Raw genomic sequence first — 18,600 nt, forward strand, 5'->3', positions numbered from 1 at the left:
CTTGCAAGAGCCACCATCTCGTTTACTTATTTAGCTTTTTTTTTTTTTTGATGTTTTTATTTATTTTTGAGATAGACAGAGTGCGAGTGGAGGAGTGGCAGAGAGAGGGAGACACAGAATATGAAGCAGGCTCCAGGCTCTGAGCTGTCAGCACAGAGTCCGATGCAGGGCTCAAGCTCACAAACCGTGAGATCATGACCTGAGCTGAAGTCGGACGCTTAACCAACTGAGCCACCCAGGCACCCCTCGGTTACTTATTTAGTAGCACATGTTGATTGAGCTCTGACTATGGAGACTTTCAGCTCCATGAGGACAGGGATTGTGTTCGATTTTGCTCACCACTGTAGAATAAAGGAAAGAGGAAGACAAGGAACTATGCTAGGTGATTTGAACACTGCCTCCAAGAACATTATATTTAGTGTGAAGATACAGGTATGTAAAAACAAATAAAGTAAAATATTATAACGATTTCAATTAAAAAGATACATAGCTATGGTAAGGTTACAGAGCAGTGGTTAATTCTATCTGATTAGAAGTGGGAGGAAAGTGAAGAGGGTTATGAAAATGTTCATGGGGACAAGGCTCTATTAGGACTTTTGTGGGCCCTAGGGTACTCTTGCCTTTATGGTCTCCTTTCTCCACAAAAACACATTTAAATATAACGTAACTGTAGAACAACAAGATAAGTATAATCATCTGGGCAATCTAGGAGCATATAGCTTGGGGGTCCAGCAAAGACCTCCAGGAGGAGTAAGATGTTTAAGTGACAGAAAGGCTAAGGACAAGCTACAAGAGTGGCTGAGAGACAGGGAACAGTGTAGAGAGAACAGCTTGTTCAAAGGCCTGGAAGTGAGAGATTTGCTATGATTGGATGAGAGAGTTAGAGAGACAGAAAGAAGACCAGGGTAAGAGATGAGAGGAAGGTGGAGGTCAAACCACAGAAGGTCCTGTGTTTAAAGAATCTGGCTTTGGGGCGCCTGGGTGGCTCAGTCAAGTAAGCATCTGACTTTGGCTCTGGTCATAGTCTCACACTTCATGGCTTTGAGTCCCTCATTGGGCTCTGTGCTGACAGGGTAAAGCCTCCTTAGGATTCTCTCCCCCTCTCTCTCTCTCTCAAAATAAATAAATACACTTAAAAATAAATAAAAATAAATAATAAAGAGTCTGGCTTTATCCTAAGGATAATAAAAAGCCATTTAAAAGCATCTATGTCAGGAACCAACAGGATCAGGTTTGCATTTTGGGTATTAATTCAAGCTACATTACAGCCAGTGGACTGGAGAGGGTGTGGTGGATATTCTGGGGGTTCACCAGGCCCTCTCTTCAAGGCTCACCTTCCCATCCCCAGCTTCTGGAAACATTGGCTTTTGAAGGCTCATAGCTGATCCCTTCGATAGGAATTGCCCCCAGCCACGGGGAACTGCCTTTCCCAACAGCAGATCCTCTCCCAGAGAGCACCCATGGCCATGACTGGCTAATGTGGAGATACAAAGGCCCAGCCACCTTATCTGAATCAGGGACAACCTCAGCTCCTAAGCTCCTTGAAGGATTGGCTGAAGCCTCTATTGTAACCATGTTGCTGGTCACTTCTCCCTCTGCCTAATCCCACTCTATTAATTTCCTATTGCTGCATAACACATTACTGCAAACTTAGTGGCTTGAAAAAACACACATTTATCATCTCACAGTGTCATGGGTTGGGAGTCTGGGCACATCTTAACTGGGTCCTCTGCTCGGACTGCAATCCAAGTGTTGACCAGACTGCATTCTCATCTGGAGACTTGACTGGGGAAAAATCCACTTCCAAGCTCACTGCAGTTGTTGACAGAATTCACTTCCTTGAGGTTGAAGGACTGAGGACCTCAGCTTCTGGCTGGCTGTTGGTCAGAGGCTGTCTTCAGTGCTGTGAGGCCACCAACAATTCCTAGAGGCTGTTCACAGTTTCTTTCATGTAGGCTTTCCCAACATGGCCACTTAGTCAAGCCAACAAGGAGAGTCTCTAAACACGTCTGCTGGCAAGACAGACTCAGACATGATATAAAGTAATTGCAGGAGTAATGTCTCCTCATCTTTGCTGTGTGCCATACATTAGAAGCAACTCACCAGTCCCGTCCTCACTCAAGGAGAGAGATTACATGAAGGTGTGAACATTAGATGGCAGACATCTTTGAGTCTATTTGCCACACCTGCCTTCCTCACTTCTTACAGGTGTATCTCCTGAGAGCATTCCCCAGTAAGCCTTCTGCTTGCAACGACCCATCTTGGAGTTTGTATCCAGGAAACAACACTGGGTCAGGGGAGAGAGTTAGAAACTGTTGTGGTAACATCAACTATGGGTGACAGCAGTAGCAGACTGAGCAGCAAATTTTCATTCTATTCATAAATGTATAATAAATTATTATTAGAATTTAGAAGAATCATGGCCTATCTGGAAGTGTAATGAAGTGTACTAACTGTAAGTTGTCTTCAAAGTAAGGATACACACAACGAAAATAATTCATTTCTAGGGTTGTAGAATAGATTACGCATAACTAATAAAAAATAGGTTTCCTGACTTCCACAGCATGAAAATAACTCTCAGACCACAGTCAGTTGCATAATTAAAAAGAGATGATTAGCACTTTATTAAATTCACATAGATTGTACTTTTACAAATTGCAGAAATAGTCAACAAACAGGGCTACCCTATCAGAGACTGATAGAGAATAAGCAAGTATTGGTATGATAACAGGATCAAATTTCACCTCATGTATTGATACTCCCATATTCATCCATCTCAGTTATAATCATTATTTTCTATTCTTGATTTCTTAGTCATGTGCAGAGTGATACAAAACAATATTCAAAAAGGATCCACTTTCAAAGATTTCCATACCATATTATAGGTATTTTCCACTGGAAAAAATATTTCTCTTTAGGTCTTCAAAGTGTGAAAAAAAATACATGTAGTGGCCTGACCTTATTTCTGGAAATGCTTAACACAAATGCATTTTTAAACCAATAACTAAAGACACCACATGACTACAATTACACATTGTGTTGTTGGGGAAATATTTTGGAATATTCTGAGTAGTCAACAGCTTATGATTCCAAAGGTCTTCATGGATATAACTGATTGCCTTTTACTTTCATGCACATTGAAAATTTCTTACAAAAGAAGAATGGTGAAACAAAATATACAATCTGCCTTTGATCATTTATAATGCTTAGCAGTTGCGCAGAAACAAGTGTTGAGTTCCTTGGGGAAGCAAAACAGCAGCCCTTCAGAGAGGGGTGAGCCGCTCATCCTCTGTCATGAAGGCATCGTTAATGTGCCCTCCCTTAGTGTCCAAGGGATCACAGGGGATGCCATTCTCAATTGTGATCGTGTTTTCACACTTATCTTCAGAGTCATCCACTTCAGTTGGTCCTTTGCTCATCCTAAATGCACACAGAAAGAATGATTGGGATCTAGGAGGAGAAATCCTGGTCTTCTGTACAAACATGGAGAGTAGGAAAGGGAAGATGAGCCTTAGAATGATGAAATAGTTGATGACATTCTGTATTTTCAAATAAATTTCAAAGATCGTAACGAGCTAATGAGCTGAAAAGTTGCTACTAAGATAAGAAGTCTGCATGGATGATATATACATACTGATCAGAATAAGCCGTCTTATTTAGAATACTAAAATAAATATGCATGAATATGTATATGAGTGAATATATATTTATATGAATGAATGTGTTTGTATACACACACAAATTGCATGAAGGAACGCGAAGAAAATGTGTGGTAAAATAGCAAGTTAAAAAATTTAGCTCTAGGAGAACAATTTAACAAAAATTGAATTTTAAAAAAGTAACAAATTCCTCTCACAGGATTTGACAAATAGTCTGTAAATAGTGGGTGGAAATCAAATTGAAATGAGGCATCAAGAACCAAACTCATATTCCTTTGTAGAAAAGAAGTAACCATTATAAATTGCAGATATCATTGCTTGGCTCTACTCATTACAAAATAGTTGCATTCATTTGTAAATTGGGCTTTTGGAACTCAGAACACACTTTACTAATTACATTACAACTCGGAGCTAAAATTCCAAATCATTCCCCGAAAAAACTCTGTATGACACTGTAAATCTTTGAGTTCCTCATTCTCAGACCCTTTGTAGACTCTGCTAGCCCTACCCTTAATATTTCCTTGGAGTGTGGAAAGCTGTAGCCTTGAATTCAAAGGGTTTTCCTGTCTTTTGTGAAAGACCAAGACACTGAGCCAACTATGCTTGTTATCAAGGAAGGTAAAAGAAAAAAAAAAAAGAGGTGGGTACCTCTATGCAACCACAGAGAAGAGTAGTTTCCCTGAGGTTAATCACAAGTTAGATGTTGGGGCATCACAGAAGCATGATTTTGGGCATGATGCTCCCAGACTTGCCAGAGATGCTTTTGTTCCAGGAATCTGTGGAAACTTCAAAGAGGTAGACCCAAATGGATCACACTGCTGGAATGGTGGGTATTGCTGTGGTGACCAGGATGGACTCCCACCACTATGGAAGTCCCTGAGGACCTTGGTGAGTCTCTGGTGAATGAGGAAGTGGTGAAAATGCCCCAATGATGACTGAGGTAGAGCTTCCTATTTGTCCTGCATGAGAGTCCATTTTAATGTGTTTTAACGAATATGGTGGAGGAAGGGAGAAAAAAGAAAGAGCTCTTATTTACAAAAGAATGACGACTAAGATAGAAACAGTAACAGAAATAGAAAATCACCACTATAATAATAATTCATTCTGATGAGGCTCATCAATGGATATTCAACCATTGAGTAAGGGATGGTTGGGGAACAGGATATTCACATGGTCTCAGTGTATCACACTCACAAGCAGTGTACTAATTACAAAGAGATATTTGTATTTTGTCAAGGAAGAAATTTGGTGAACATCACCAACAATGAGACAAATTGACAGTGCCTCCAGATTTGATGCACTGAGATTTTATTTATTGTTTATTTATAAAATTCTGTGTTCTGTGTTCCTACCCCACCCCATCACCAATTTTTTTTTACCTGAATCTGCCAGGAGGAAGTAATCAGACAAATCCAAATTTTAAAATATTTTATAAAACAGCTGATCTGGACTCAGCACAGAGTAGGCACTTAAGTGATGTGCTTAGAGTTGGATGGACAGACACATGGATAGTTGGCTAGCTAGTTAGACAGATGGATCAATGACTGGCTGGCTGGATGATAAATTAACAGATAGGTGGATGGACTAATGCTGTAGGTCAAGTTAGACAGTAGGCAAAGGTAGATCTTGAATGGGATTCACCACAGAAAAAGAAAGAAGAAAAGAAGAAAGAAGAAAGAAAAGAAGAGGGAAGGAAGGACACATACACACATAATATTTCTTGTATCTCTTGTATTGTTGCTTTTCCAAATGAATAGAGGAAAACATTTGTTTTCCTACCTTAGAAATTAGTAGTATAGATTTTGCAAGGGTTTGCTGATGGTTTATTAGATAATTCCAAATAGTTGAAGTTCATAAAGAAAGGTCAAGTATCATTCCAATGCAGTAGATCCCATCGTCATCACTTGAAAATATTTCGCTATTGTATATGCCACTATTAAGTGTCACAATTTATCACTACAGGCCCAATGCTGGGTTAGAAGCTGGAGGTCACAGTTCCAGAGACCTAGTAAAGGATAAGCTCCTGTGTTTTTCCATCCTCAGGGTGAAGACACTGTACTGGCCATGCTAAGCCTCAGCCATCAGCTATCAGGGCAGGCTGGGATGAGCACAGAGTTTCATGTTTCAGCCAAGTGAAGTCACCTAACAGAGGACTGGAATACTCTTGCCTCTCCTCTGGTGGACAGGAGTATTGTTACTTTCCATGTCCTCCAGAAAGCAAAAGCAATGGACATTCTATAACCATCAATCATATCACTTCCATTCACAGTATCCAGCATTCATTGAATAACTATGCTTTGAGTGACTACTGTGTGCTCAAAGAGACTCAGTCCTCATCCTAAAGTGAAAAGAAAAGAGTTAATAAAAGGGGAAAACTCCAAATTTCACTCATCTTCCTTCCCATTTTTTATGGATTATAAAAAAGAGGAGTGATATTTCAATAGGGATGAAGCTCCAGTAAGAAATGCATATTTATTAGGAATGCAAGCTGGTGCAGCCGCTCTGGAAAACAGTAGGGAGGTTCCTCAAAAAATTAAAAATAGAACTACCCTACGACCCAATTGCACTACTATCCAAGGTATTTATCCAAGGGATACAGGTGTGCTGTTTCGAAGGGACATATGCACTCCAATGTTTATAGCAGCACTATCAACAATAGCCAAAGTGTGGAAAGAGCCCAATGTCCATCGATGGGTGAACGGATAAAGAAGATGTGGTATACATATATACAATGGAGTATTACTCAGCAATCAAAAAGAATGAAATCTTGCCATTTGCAACTACATGGATGGAACTGGAGGGTATTATGCTAAGTGAAATTAGCCAGGAAAAGACAAATATCATATGACTTCACTCATATGAAGACTTTAAGTGACAAAACAGATGAACATAAGGGAGGGGAAACAAAAATAATATAAAAACAGGAAGGGGGACAAAGCATAAGAGACTCATAAATATGGAGAACAAACAGATGGTTACTGGAGGCGGTGTGGGCTAAATAGGTAAGGGGTATTAAGGAATCTACTCCTGAAATCATTGTTGCACTATATGCTAACTAATTTGGATGTAATTTTTTTTTAAAAAATTAAAAAAAGAAATGCATATTTATAAATTATCATTAAAATTGTATAGTTCACGCAATTTCCCCAAAACTCATTCCTCATTGGGCTTGAAGTGAATAATAATTCTCCACAACAGTAAATAGATTTTCAACAGTCAAATCTTACTCTAAAATTTGCACATATAAGTATGAAATTCATCTTACCAAAACTTAAAAAAAATTTTTTTTCAATGTTTAATTTATTTTTGAGAGAGAGAAACAGAGCTTGAGCGGAGGGAGGGACAGAGAGAGAGGGAGACACAGAATCCGAAGCAGGCTCCCGGCTCTGAGCGGTCAGCACAGAGCCCAATGCAGGGCTCAAACTCGTGACTATGAGATCATGACCTGAGCTGAAGTCAGATGCTGAACTGACTGAGCCACCCAGGCGCCCCTCATCTTGCCAAAATCTTAGTGGATGCAGCACTCTGAAGTAGGTGGTAGTCTTAGAAATAATGGTTGCCAGCATCTATTTGTCAGTTTCCTTAGTTAAGAAAGTGTTTTTATCGATGATAAAACATTAGATGAAAAACTGCAGAGAGCTAGACACATGTAGATGGCTGCAAGGAGTCTTGCCTCCCCCTCTGAACCATGAAACTAATCCATGAGGCATCACAGAGGATGGGGAGGAACTAAAAAGAAAGACGCAAATAGATGAGGACAAGTTTGTCTCCTTTAGAGGAAGGACTTCTCAACCAAAAAGATTGAGTGAAATGGCTACCGAAGTATATCTAATGAAGCTGTGTCAGTGGCAAATTAGGTACATGTTGTGCTCTTGTGACCTTAGATCCAATTGTTCTGAGTCTTGGCATTGCTGGGCTTCACAAACTGCAATGTCAGTAACTTGCTGGCTGGACACGATAAGCGGCTCAAAGGTTATGTAACAGTACTATAGTACTTTGTCACATTTCATAGTAGGTCCTGTAATAAACTGACTCACTGCCTGTGCATTGCTCTTACTAACAATAAGAAAACTGAACCATGTTTCTGGATCATTCTGAATTGATGTTCTGCTAAAAACATGAATTCTTTTTCCTGAAAAATAAAATTGAGTGTTAATGACTTCTGCTGTTCCTGCAGTGTCAGGTGGTTCAGGAGGATTTTTTAGAAAGTAACTAAAATACCTGAAACTAGCTCCTAAGAGCCTCGAAAGTAGACATTTCTCATAAATCCAGACAGAAAAGGGGCAAAAGAGGAGACAAAAAAACCATCAGCTGACCCTCAGAGCTAGGGGGTGTTGAGAAGCAGGGTTTGTTCAAAATAAAGTAGTGGCGGCTAAAAGCACAGAGAATACTTCTGTCTCCTTTCAAACAAGACAGAGCTGAAGAGCCAAGGCCCAAGAATAGCCAGAAAACAACAAAGGACAGACAAATATGATTTTAAACAGAACAGAATTAATTATTGTAGAATTGGGAGTGTCCTCATGATCAGTACCAGTGATTCCTGGGGAAAATATCGGCGTTACTGGAATGATTTCAGTGGGCACCACAGTTCAGTGAGATCGATGGGCTTTGGGATCCAGCCCACCTGGTTTTAAATACGGTGACTACTACTTTCTAACCATGCGACTCTAGTCAGGTTGCTTTATGTCTGCCATGCAGTAGGGATACTAATAATAATTAGTATCTATTATGTGACAGAAACCAGACTAAGTGCTTTATATACATTACCTCATTTAGTTCCTATTATTAATAGTATGAGGATTATTATGTGCAATATTATAAGGATTTTATTATCCCTGTTTTTCAAATGAAGGAGCTAAGACTCAAATATGTAGAGCAGCTTGTCTTTGAGAATAGAACAAGATTGGTCTCACCAGTAAACTAGAACTCTAATTTAATCTCCCCAGGATTCACTCAAAACACGTATTTGATTCCTATTGAGTATGTACACTTAAGAACAGCAAAGGGAAACAATTATTAGCTATAACATTCCTGATTTTATGTACATATCTATTTTTAAGACTATTGACTTAATTAAGACTTTACATGAATATGAAGTTTCAGTATAATGAAAGTGTGTAGGCTGAGCCCCATCCCCTCGTGTGAAAAGCAATATCTGTAGAGACTGAAAAGTATTCCTGTTTACTATTGACCTTATAGGAATAGAAACAAAACCAGAAATAAACCAAGTGAATTTACTCATGACTATGCTCAACTGTGAGCATTAGTTAGGGTTTTATGTCCTGAGTCCTTAACGTGGCTTTGTTACCAAGTACAAGACTATAATCTCCTTGCAGGCAAGGCCCATCCATGTTATCTATGTATGTATCTTCTATGATACATACTAGAGCTCCTATGACAGAGTGGATGGTTGATAAAGGAATAAGACATTTTTTACTTCTTTGGGCCTTGGCCTCTGGAGAGATGAATTTAGATCATTGTTAAGATCCTTTCCTAAGACCCTAACGTTATTACAGTCTATTCATATACAGAATTCATAAACCAATCCTACTATATACACGCAAGTCTGAAATCATGCTGCGTCTGTGACTCTCCTTTTATAGCACAGTCCCAGGTTATATAAAGTTAGGGCTTTTACCTGCTTTTTGATGGTGATGCTAGTAACTTGCATTACTATAGCACTTTCCAGGGTATAAAGCACTTGTGTGTATTCTCTGACTTTGTCTCCTTATAATCATAGCTATTTAAGAAAAATATTATTATCCTCGTTTTCCATATGTCACCTGCTCAAGACCACTCAGCTAGTAAACACCGGGGCCTGAGATCAGAACCCAAAACCAAGAGTACTGAGCCAGTGCTCTTTCTACTAAAGCACACATCACAACCTCATCACCATGATCATTATCACATCCCCATCACCATTACAACCATCACTGTCATCATCATTGCCATCATCATAAAGCTGGCCAGAGATCTAAAACATCTGCTTGTGGGCTGGGGCTAGACACAGATCTAGTACAGACGTCACCATGGAGTATATGCAGTCCATCTTGGGCACCTGCCCACCTACCCAGCTGCCTAAGTATCTCCTGAAAGAAAATTAAAAAAAAAATCTTTTTCCAACTTTTTTTCCTCCAACAAATCTCTCATTTCCACAAACTGCTATTCTCAACTAGACGGTAACAGAGAAAGGAGCATCTTCCTCAAATTATTTCCCAAGGAGGTGGCATTGGTGTGTGGAAGCTGGCTGGCATGGGCTTGCCAGAGGTGGTTGTTAAACATTCAGAAATCTCATACTTGATAGGAAATCAACAAATGCTACAAATCAGAGTATTTTTTAGAAAGCTAGTTAACCAGTTCACCACTATTCTAGTAAACAGTAACCCTAATAAGGTCATTTGCCTTTTTTTTTTGTCAGTACTTTAGCTTTATTAACTAGCTGTTAGCCCATAACAATAACAATTGTTGTGGTGTCATTTGCCTTTTAAAATATGTGTTCACGGGGCGCCTGGGTGGCGCAGTCGGTTAAGCGTCCGACTTCAGCCAGGTCACGATCTCGCGGTCTGGGAGTTCGAGCCCCGCGTCGGGCTCTGGGCTGATGGCTCGGAGCCTGGAGCCTGTTTCCGATTCTGTGTCTCCCTCTCTCTCTGCCCCTCCCCCGTTCATGCTCTGTCTCTCTCTGTCCCAAAAATAAATAAACGTTGAAAAAAAAAATTTTTTTTAAAAATATGTGTTCACTACTAAAGTCCCAAGCAATGAGCCACTGAACTAGAAATTTTTTTTTACAGTATCATGGCAATTTCTGGACAGAAAAGAGATCCTTTTTCAGCATCTCTTAGTCACAGAAATGGGGTAAGCTCTGCTTGGATAATAATTACTGTTTATTTAGAGCTTACTATATCCTAGGTACTTCACATACATTTATCTCACCCAATCCTCATGGAAGCCCTGTGAGATATTATCTTCCTACTACAGATGGCAAAACAGTCCCATGGAAATTAGATGACTTGACTGAGGCCTTTTGGCTAAAGGGTATAGCTGGGGTTTGAATTCACTTAGTTTGGCTTCCAATGACTGTATATGAATAATGAATGTAATGCTGTTATTGACCCAGGCAGAAGAATTGCCAAAGCTTTACTTGAGAAATTTCCTCAACAGTAAAGTTAAGTATGTGTATGTCTTAGATGACAGTGGCACTCTTCTCCACAGAAGCAAAATGGTAACTTAGATGACTCTGCAGTTTGTCCTTCTAAGTTTAAGGTCTGTATCACGCAAACGATGTTCATTACTATCCAATGTATGGATTGGATTGTCGGACAAATCTTTGTCTTCCTCAGGACTAAAGGCATTGGGGGCAACTCCTGCTTCTTGCATGATTAGAAAGGGCTATCATGACAATCATCGGGGCTCTTCCCACTTCAAACTGCACCCTCTCCACACCTTCAAAGCAATACTTTGCCCAAGAGAAGCCCACCACAGAGCGTATCAGACTCAAAACACAACAAATCAATTTATATTCAGAAGGCTGTCATAACTGTCCTGACAATATTTGCCAATTAGTGATGCTCTCCAGGTTTACGCAAGAGATTTGTCTATCTGTTTTCCTAGTCTGAACACGAAATGAATTTGCGAAGGCAGGGTTGTGACAACAGTCTCACTTCTCCCAGGCAACAGATTATGACGCTACACACCCAGTGATTATATTACTGCAGAATCCGCTCAGCAGGAAAGAGATAGCAAAGCTGGAAGACCAGCAAATGGCAGGATAATAAAATAATAGAACTAACACTTATTGAGCGCTCGCTGCGGGCCAGGCACCACTCTAAGCACACCACTGCATTAACTCTTTTGACCCCACCACGTTCATTATTTCCAGTACACTGGACTGTCACTCTAGAAGAGTTATCTATGCACAGGCAACAAAGATAGATTTAAGCAATTCGACTCTAGCACCACAAACCATATTCCCCTGAGCCTGGTTTCCCTGACTCATTGCCTGTGCTCCCTGATATGCATAGAGTTAATGGATTACATACAAGAGCAGAATCTAGGAGATAAATACTTTGAATCTAAGCAGTCTGAGTCCATTCTTCTAACTCCTATACTATATTGTGCTAGTGAGAAAACTGGGAACCAAGGAGATGAAGCGCATTCACAGAAGTTACGATCCTTAGAAACAATAGGATCACAGCATTCTAGGATTGATACAAAACTTAAAAATATTAAGCGTAAGTATTCAAACATTGCAAGGGAATATTTCTTAAAATTCGAAAAAAACTCAAAACAAATTAACAACTCGTTCCAAGGCTCTCTGCATTACATGCCATGCCAACATGAAGAAAGTTGAGCAAGTACAACTTGATATTAATCTCTGAGTTTAGTTTGGGCACTAGACATAAATCTCCTTTATTCTAGAGCACTTATCATTTGTGAAAAGAAATTTACAAAGGCCAACATTTAAAATGATTCCTTTCTGCTAGCAACTAGAGTGAGACATATGGAAAGGAGTAAACCCCCAGAGAAACATTTAGTTGAACACATACTTGGCCAAACTCATCCCACATGTCTGTGTGGGCATCGACCCTTTTGAAAACCAACGCACGTCCCCGTGATTCCCACTTACCTGAATTCCTCTTCCTTGGTATCGGAAGAGAAGGTTTTAGAAGAATCAAATGGCCTAATGAAGAGTAAGGACCCTCTCAGAGGTTCTTGTAAACAAATTTATTTTCTCCTTTCATCATGCTGAGAAATCCTATCTCCTCTCCTCCTGTCCCACTGCCTTAGTAACTCTCCCATTGGTCGGCAATTCCGACCAGATTGAAGTAATTGCAATCATTTAGACAGCAAAGTTTGCAGTGCCCCAGAATCCAGATAAATGAACTCAGGGAGTAGGAATCTCTATAAAGTAGTTAAATTGGAAGCCCTCAAATTAAGTGAATTAGAATAACCTGGATATTCATTAAAATACATCCCCTTCACTGATAATAATTTAGAAAGTCTGCAGTAGTGCAAAGGAATCTACATTTTATTTTTTTTTTAATTTTTTTTCAACGTTTATTTTTATTTTTGGGACAGAGAGAGACAGAGCATGAACGGGGGAGGGGCAGAGAGAGAGGGAGACACAGAATCGGAAACAGGCTCCAGGCTCTGAGCCATCAGCCCAGAGCCCGACGCGGGGCTCAAACTCACAGACCGCGAGATCGTGACCTGGCTGAAGTCGGCCGCTTAACCGACTGCGCCACCCAGGCGCCCCAGGAATCTACATTTTAACAAATGTTTCAGGTGATTCTGATGCAAGGTGTTGACTCAAAGGTCACTTCTAGGGCCATGGTTCCATGTAATACCATAAGCACTAGAGGGACAAGCAACTATTGAAGGGAGGGAGGTATAAAAGCGCAAAAGTATCTGGGACAAGATGGCAGCTGTAGGCACGAGGCCAAGAAAAGGCAAGCCAAGCTGGGGATGCATGGAAAGAACTGTGGAACTGCTAGCATTTGGAGCTGGAGGACTATTAAAGATTAACCCTGCGTACCCAAGAAATCTGCTTAGCTTTGTATATCCACCTTACAAAATCTTAACACAGATATTAAAATCAATTCTTGATATGAAATATTCATACGGTGTAGAACAAAGAAAAAGACAGTAATGGAAGGAGTCATAGTAAGGGACACTGGACTGTAAAAAGTCTCTAAACACAAGAGCATAGGTGACATTTTGCCAATCACCAATATTTTCAAAGTTTCAGATTTAAGGCATTACCTTCAGCTTGGGGAAAATGCTCTCCTACTTTCCCAAGTCATGAGGAAATAGGAAAATGCTCTTTAAATCATTCCCTTTTAGTATCTTACCTTCTACGTTGCCGGATTCCTGATAAAATCAATAGCATGACTGCAACTATGACAATGCAAAATATCACACCAAATATAATAATCCAGATGGGCACAGATGGGTCGGTGGGTGGTGCAAGAGTGGAAGGAATTTTTAAAAATTCAAGAGTCTGGTCATTCAAAAAGAAGGCACCGTTGATCCGGTTCCTATTCATTCTAGGATACAACAATGATCAAAAACAAACAAAACAAGAGAGGAAAACAATTAGAAACAGAAGGTCCAGACCCATCTCTCCATGATTATAATTATCTCTAGAAACAGAGCATCCCTGTAGCATGAGACTTGAGGTTGACTAGACAGTTTGATGAGAGGGCAATCGTGCTGTGGTACTTTTCAGAGCAGTGCTGGCTGCTACAGAAAGGCTTGTCTACTGTCCTCCAGTTGTGAATGTCCTAGAAGTAACGGGAAGTCCCGAGCTTAAGTTCTCCCCACCATGTTTGATTTCCTGAAATGTGTGGTGAGTACAGGAATGGAGACATGGTATAGTAGATGTGTTCGGGAAATTCCAAGTGGTTCCATATGACTAAAGTAACAGGTGCTTGAGGAGTCCAAAAGCTAGAAAATTATCAAGGTAAATGAGTTACTCTTCCTGGGGAAAATCTGCATTTTTGGTGGTGGCAGCAGTTAGGGATGGGTTGGTACAAAGACTTATTTGAATGAAACCAAATAAGTGAATTTCTAACTGTAACTTGCAAACTAGGTGAGATTTCTTAGAGATAGTGTATGGCATCTACTGAATTCGCACTAGACAAACTGACTTCATCTACCTCTAGAGCAGCAATGGAAAATACAAATATATGTAAGCCTCATGTGTGACTTCAAATTCTCTAGGAGGTGCAATTTAAGAAAAAGTAAAAAGAAACCAGTGAAATTATTTTAATTTTTCTTTTTAATTTTAAGTAGGCTCCACAACCAACATGGGGCTTGAACTCATGACCCTGAGATCAAGAGTCACATGCTCAATCGACCGAGCCAGCCAGGCACCTGAAATTATTTTAATCATTTTTTTGGCCAATATATCTAGAAAAATATAATTTCAACCTGTAATCAAAATTGAGTTGGTTCACGTTTTATTTTGTACTCGATACTTTACACTTAGGGAATATCTAATCTTGGACTAGCTACGTTTCAAGTGCTCAATAGCCACATTTGGCGGGTGACTACCATTCTGTACAGCTTAAGTCTTGAACCTGACAGTAATGGCTTGAGAATCTCTGCAGACTGGCACCAAGCTATCAGGAAAGACCTCCTTTAGCAAATAAAAATCTATGTTGAGGCATTATTATTCATGAATGTGAAAAAGAATCCCAGCCAGAAAATCTACAGCAGGCGATAATTCCAGTGTAATTTTCTTTTATCAAACTATGGAAAGTTTCCTTTTTCCATAACATATTATTGGTAATCTGGGAACACAAACCTCTCCACATAATAATGAATCCCACAATTAAGGTATAACTCAGAGTAAAATGAGAAGTTACTCTGTATTTCTCATTCTATCTACCTGGTTAGTGAACACTCTGTTGTTCTTTTGCCTCTCAGGCTGATTAGAAGTTCTAGATCAGGGGCACCTGGGTTGGCTGAGTCAGTTGAGCATCCGACTTCGGCTCAAGTCATGATCTCACTGTTAGTGAGTTCGAGCCCTGCATCGGGCTCTGTGCTGACAGCTCAGAGCCTGGAGCCTGCTTTGGATTCTGTGTCTCCCACTCTCTCTGCCCCTCCCTCTCCCCAACTTGTGCTCTGTCTCTCTCTCTTAAAAATAAACATTAAAAGTGCTTTTTAAAAATTTTTTAAAAAATGAAGAAGTTCAATACAGACTAAAACTCCAACCATCACTGAAATCCCCAATAGGTGTCAGTCACCATGGACATCTTCCAGCCAAGATTGGCCTGATAAGGCCAGGCCCTCACGACAGAGCTAAAACAGACATTGTAGAACTGGTGGCTCATTCCCTCACATAATTCCGTAAGTGTGGACACTCTAGTGGAGAGAAAAAACATCACTGGGTGTGATGGCAGCGCACCTGGGTTCAAATCCTCACTTTTTATATTTCTAGTGTGGTGACCTCAGCAAATCAATTAAAATTAATCTCCCTGGGCCTCAATTCCCTCATTTATAAACCGAGGATAATAATAATAATTACTCAAAAACAATTGGTGTTGATATTAAATGCCACAGATGTGTAGAAACACGCTTTATGAAGCAGGAAGCGTTATGCAAATATTCAGTGGAACTAGCATTATTTTTTCAACTCCACAGATTCTTCAGCCCAAAAATTCCTATCACCTGCCTTCTAGCTACCATGTCCTTGCTCTTCCTGGTATCTTTCTTTCTTGGTATTGTTCCCTTTATTTTCATACAATCCTGGTGAGACCTACGCATTCCCTAACACAAATTCTCATTCTATTGGCCATCCTCACCCCCTAAATAGCTTCCCCTGCTAGGACCTTTGACAGATACTTTCATCCCAAACACTCACTCTTCTCCCTCAGGTTCATGGAAGCCTGCTTTAACTGCAGTAGCTTAATTTCCTTGTGGCCCCCGCAGATCACAGGGAAAGCTTGAATAAAATTCCTTTTCCTGTGAAATACACTGTTCCTAATTCTTATTCCCTAAGGGCTGGGTATTAACAGTAAGTCTTAGGGGCAGAAGTGCAGAAACAATACAGGTCAAACCTTCCTGCTAAAGCAGATTAAATCATTTCGCACTGGTACAGATCAGTAAGGGAACTGGATGACTGTTCACACAAAAACCTTTGGCATTCGATTATATACTCATTATCTTATATGTTAATATTTTACAGAGAGCAAATGAATTCTTTCACTAGATATTTCTCCTTGGCGAAGAGCAGAACTTCAGTAACTTGTAAATCCTTTGTTGAGGAGCGCTACTTTGTTTCACTCTTTCTTGTTCGAGAAAGAGTTGATCTCCTGAACTCATTCTTCCAATATACTTTTGCCCAACATTAATCATTTGAGGGATAGAGAGTTTTGACATGCATAAAATGCACAGTGGGTGAAGTAAAAACAAACTGCATCCTTCCTCTTCTTTGAAGTCAAGAACACATTTCAGTTTTGAAAGTTTGTTATGATCACAAGGAGAGGAGGAGACAAACTCTCAGGAAAAAAACGTGTAAAGCTTGAAATTGGGTTAAAAAAATACTACTGAGTGTCTGGTGGATACACCTTTCTGGACAACTTACACCTTCTATTTGTCCTTGAGTTATTTTTTTAAGTTTTTATTTATTTATTTTGAGAGAGAGGCAGAGAGAGAGAGGGAGACAGACAATCCCAAGCAGGCTCCACACTGTCAGTGTGGAGCCCAATACAGGGCTCGAACTTGCAGAACCGTGAGATCGTGACCTGAGTTGAAACTGAGTTGGATGTTTAACCAACTGAGCCACCCGGGTGCCCCGGTCTTTGAGTTATTTTGCAAATTTGTAAGTAGTAGAAAACTGACATAATGTAAATTATTTTTGTCCACTTGATTTTCTATGGACTGATTACTATTTTGATTCCTATATATGCATGGTTCCTTGAAAGTCTCCTTTGAACTGTTTTGAACATTTTACTACTAGTTCCCTCATTAATTAATGAGATAATAAAATCTTTAATGGCATTTATTTTTAATTTGTATAAGAGTCATGACTTTGCCTTGTTTTTTCAAAAAGTATCTTTTAAAGGGAAAGGCTGTACATTAATTAAGGAAGGTAGGTCCTTAGAGACCCAAGAAATGAGAATTTTTGTCTTGGTTTTTAAATAAAAATCAAAGGTATGACTGGTTCTTCAAAACACCTTACATTTAATAACTCATTTAATCTCAACAACTCTGAGAGGTACCATAATTATTCCCATTTTACAGATTACAAGAGAATAACAAAGGGGAAGTAATTTATCTGTATTTAAACAGTTAGCAAGAGGCAAAACCAGAAGGATTTGGGCTCCAGAATCCATGTGATGAACCATCATACAATAGTGCCATACAAGGTGTTCTTCACAAAAGAAGACAGTAGTAAACATTCGTGGCTAATATTTAAACCAGGGGTTCTCAGCCACAGCACAACTGACATCTGGTGTTGAATAAGTCTGTTTTGAGGCGCTATCCTGTGTATAATAGAATGTTTATCAGCACCCCAACTTCTGTCTACTCAATGCTGGTAGAACCCCCCCATACACACCCCGCCTCAACCATGACAACAAAAATGTCTCCAGACATTTCCAAATGTTTCCTTGGAAGCAAAATTGTCCTTGGATGAGAACCACTCATCCAAACTGATCACTAAAACAAACTAACGAAATTAAATCTTTGACATATTTATACATAAATCATTGTAAGAAGAGAGAGAATTCTTCAAAATCTATGAAAACAGCAAACTAATCAACAAGTTGATTTACCAGTAGAAGACATATTTAGCGGTGATTACCTTATGGCTGTCTGTACCTCAACAGCAGGAAGGGTGTGATTTTTCAAAGGATCTGTAACCACAAACCAGAATGACACTCGCTGGGTTACATTGCAAACTAGGACGTGGGAAATTCTGCAGATGATGGGGGAAAAAAATACATTGTGAGTAAATAATATCTAATTACATTAGAACATCCACTCTGGTGTTATAACTGTCTGAAAACGTGTCTTAGCTATGAATGAAGTCATTTCTACCATTATGAAGAAATGTCTTATTAAGAAAAAACTAGCATAGAAAATTTCCTTTGTTTGAAAAGCATATATTTAGGGATCATCCGTTAAATAAGGATCTACCAAAATGAAAAAACAGGAAAAATTACACAGTAGAGCATTAAGGATCTTATTCTCGCATCACCCACTAGCTGACAGCACGCAGGCTTCAACACTGGCCTTTTTTCTGAGCTACAGGAGCCTTTTGTACTTCCTCATCAAGCTCTTTTTAGTGTATTCCTCATTCAGCCGTCTAGAGCTTGGGTCCAGACAAATCAGGTGCCACTCTTCATCCAATACTTGCTTCCTCTGTTGACCACGTTTCCCTCCCTCTCCTACTCCAGTACTGGAGCCAACGCAATAAAAGACTTCCAAACTGAAG

General features: G+C 39.7%; 1 protein-coding gene across 3 annotated transcripts in view; it reads right to left on the minus strand.

The window, feature by feature from the left end:
• Positions 1 to 2,625: 2,625 nt before the first annotated feature.
• Positions 2,626 to 18,600, minus strand: part of CLTRN (collectrin, amino acid transport regulator) — a 34,908-nt gene continuing 18,933 nt past the window's right edge. For 2 of the 3 annotated variants that reach the window (XM_047844018.1, XM_047844017.1), the window contains exons 4-6: positions 17,968 to 18,081; positions 13,508 to 13,702; positions 2,626 to 3,420 (exon numbers count right to left, since the gene is read on the minus strand). In XM_047844018.1, the coding sequence (XP_047699974.1) occupies positions 3,264 to 3,420; positions 13,508 to 13,702; positions 17,968 to 18,081 (466 nt within the window). In that variant the 3' untranslated portion in view covers positions 2,626 to 3,263. Of the gene's footprint in view, positions 3,474 to 13,507; positions 13,703 to 17,967; positions 18,082 to 18,600 lie in introns of all 3 variants that reach the window. The other variant, XM_047844019.1, reaches the window with a different exon arrangement.

The sequence above is a fragment of the Prionailurus viverrinus genome, chromosome X (genome assembly GCF_022837055.1).
Source record: "Prionailurus viverrinus isolate Anna chromosome X, UM_Priviv_1.0, whole genome shotgun sequence".
NCBI classification, from domain to species: Eukaryota; Metazoa; Chordata; class Mammalia; order Carnivora; family Felidae; genus Prionailurus; species Prionailurus viverrinus.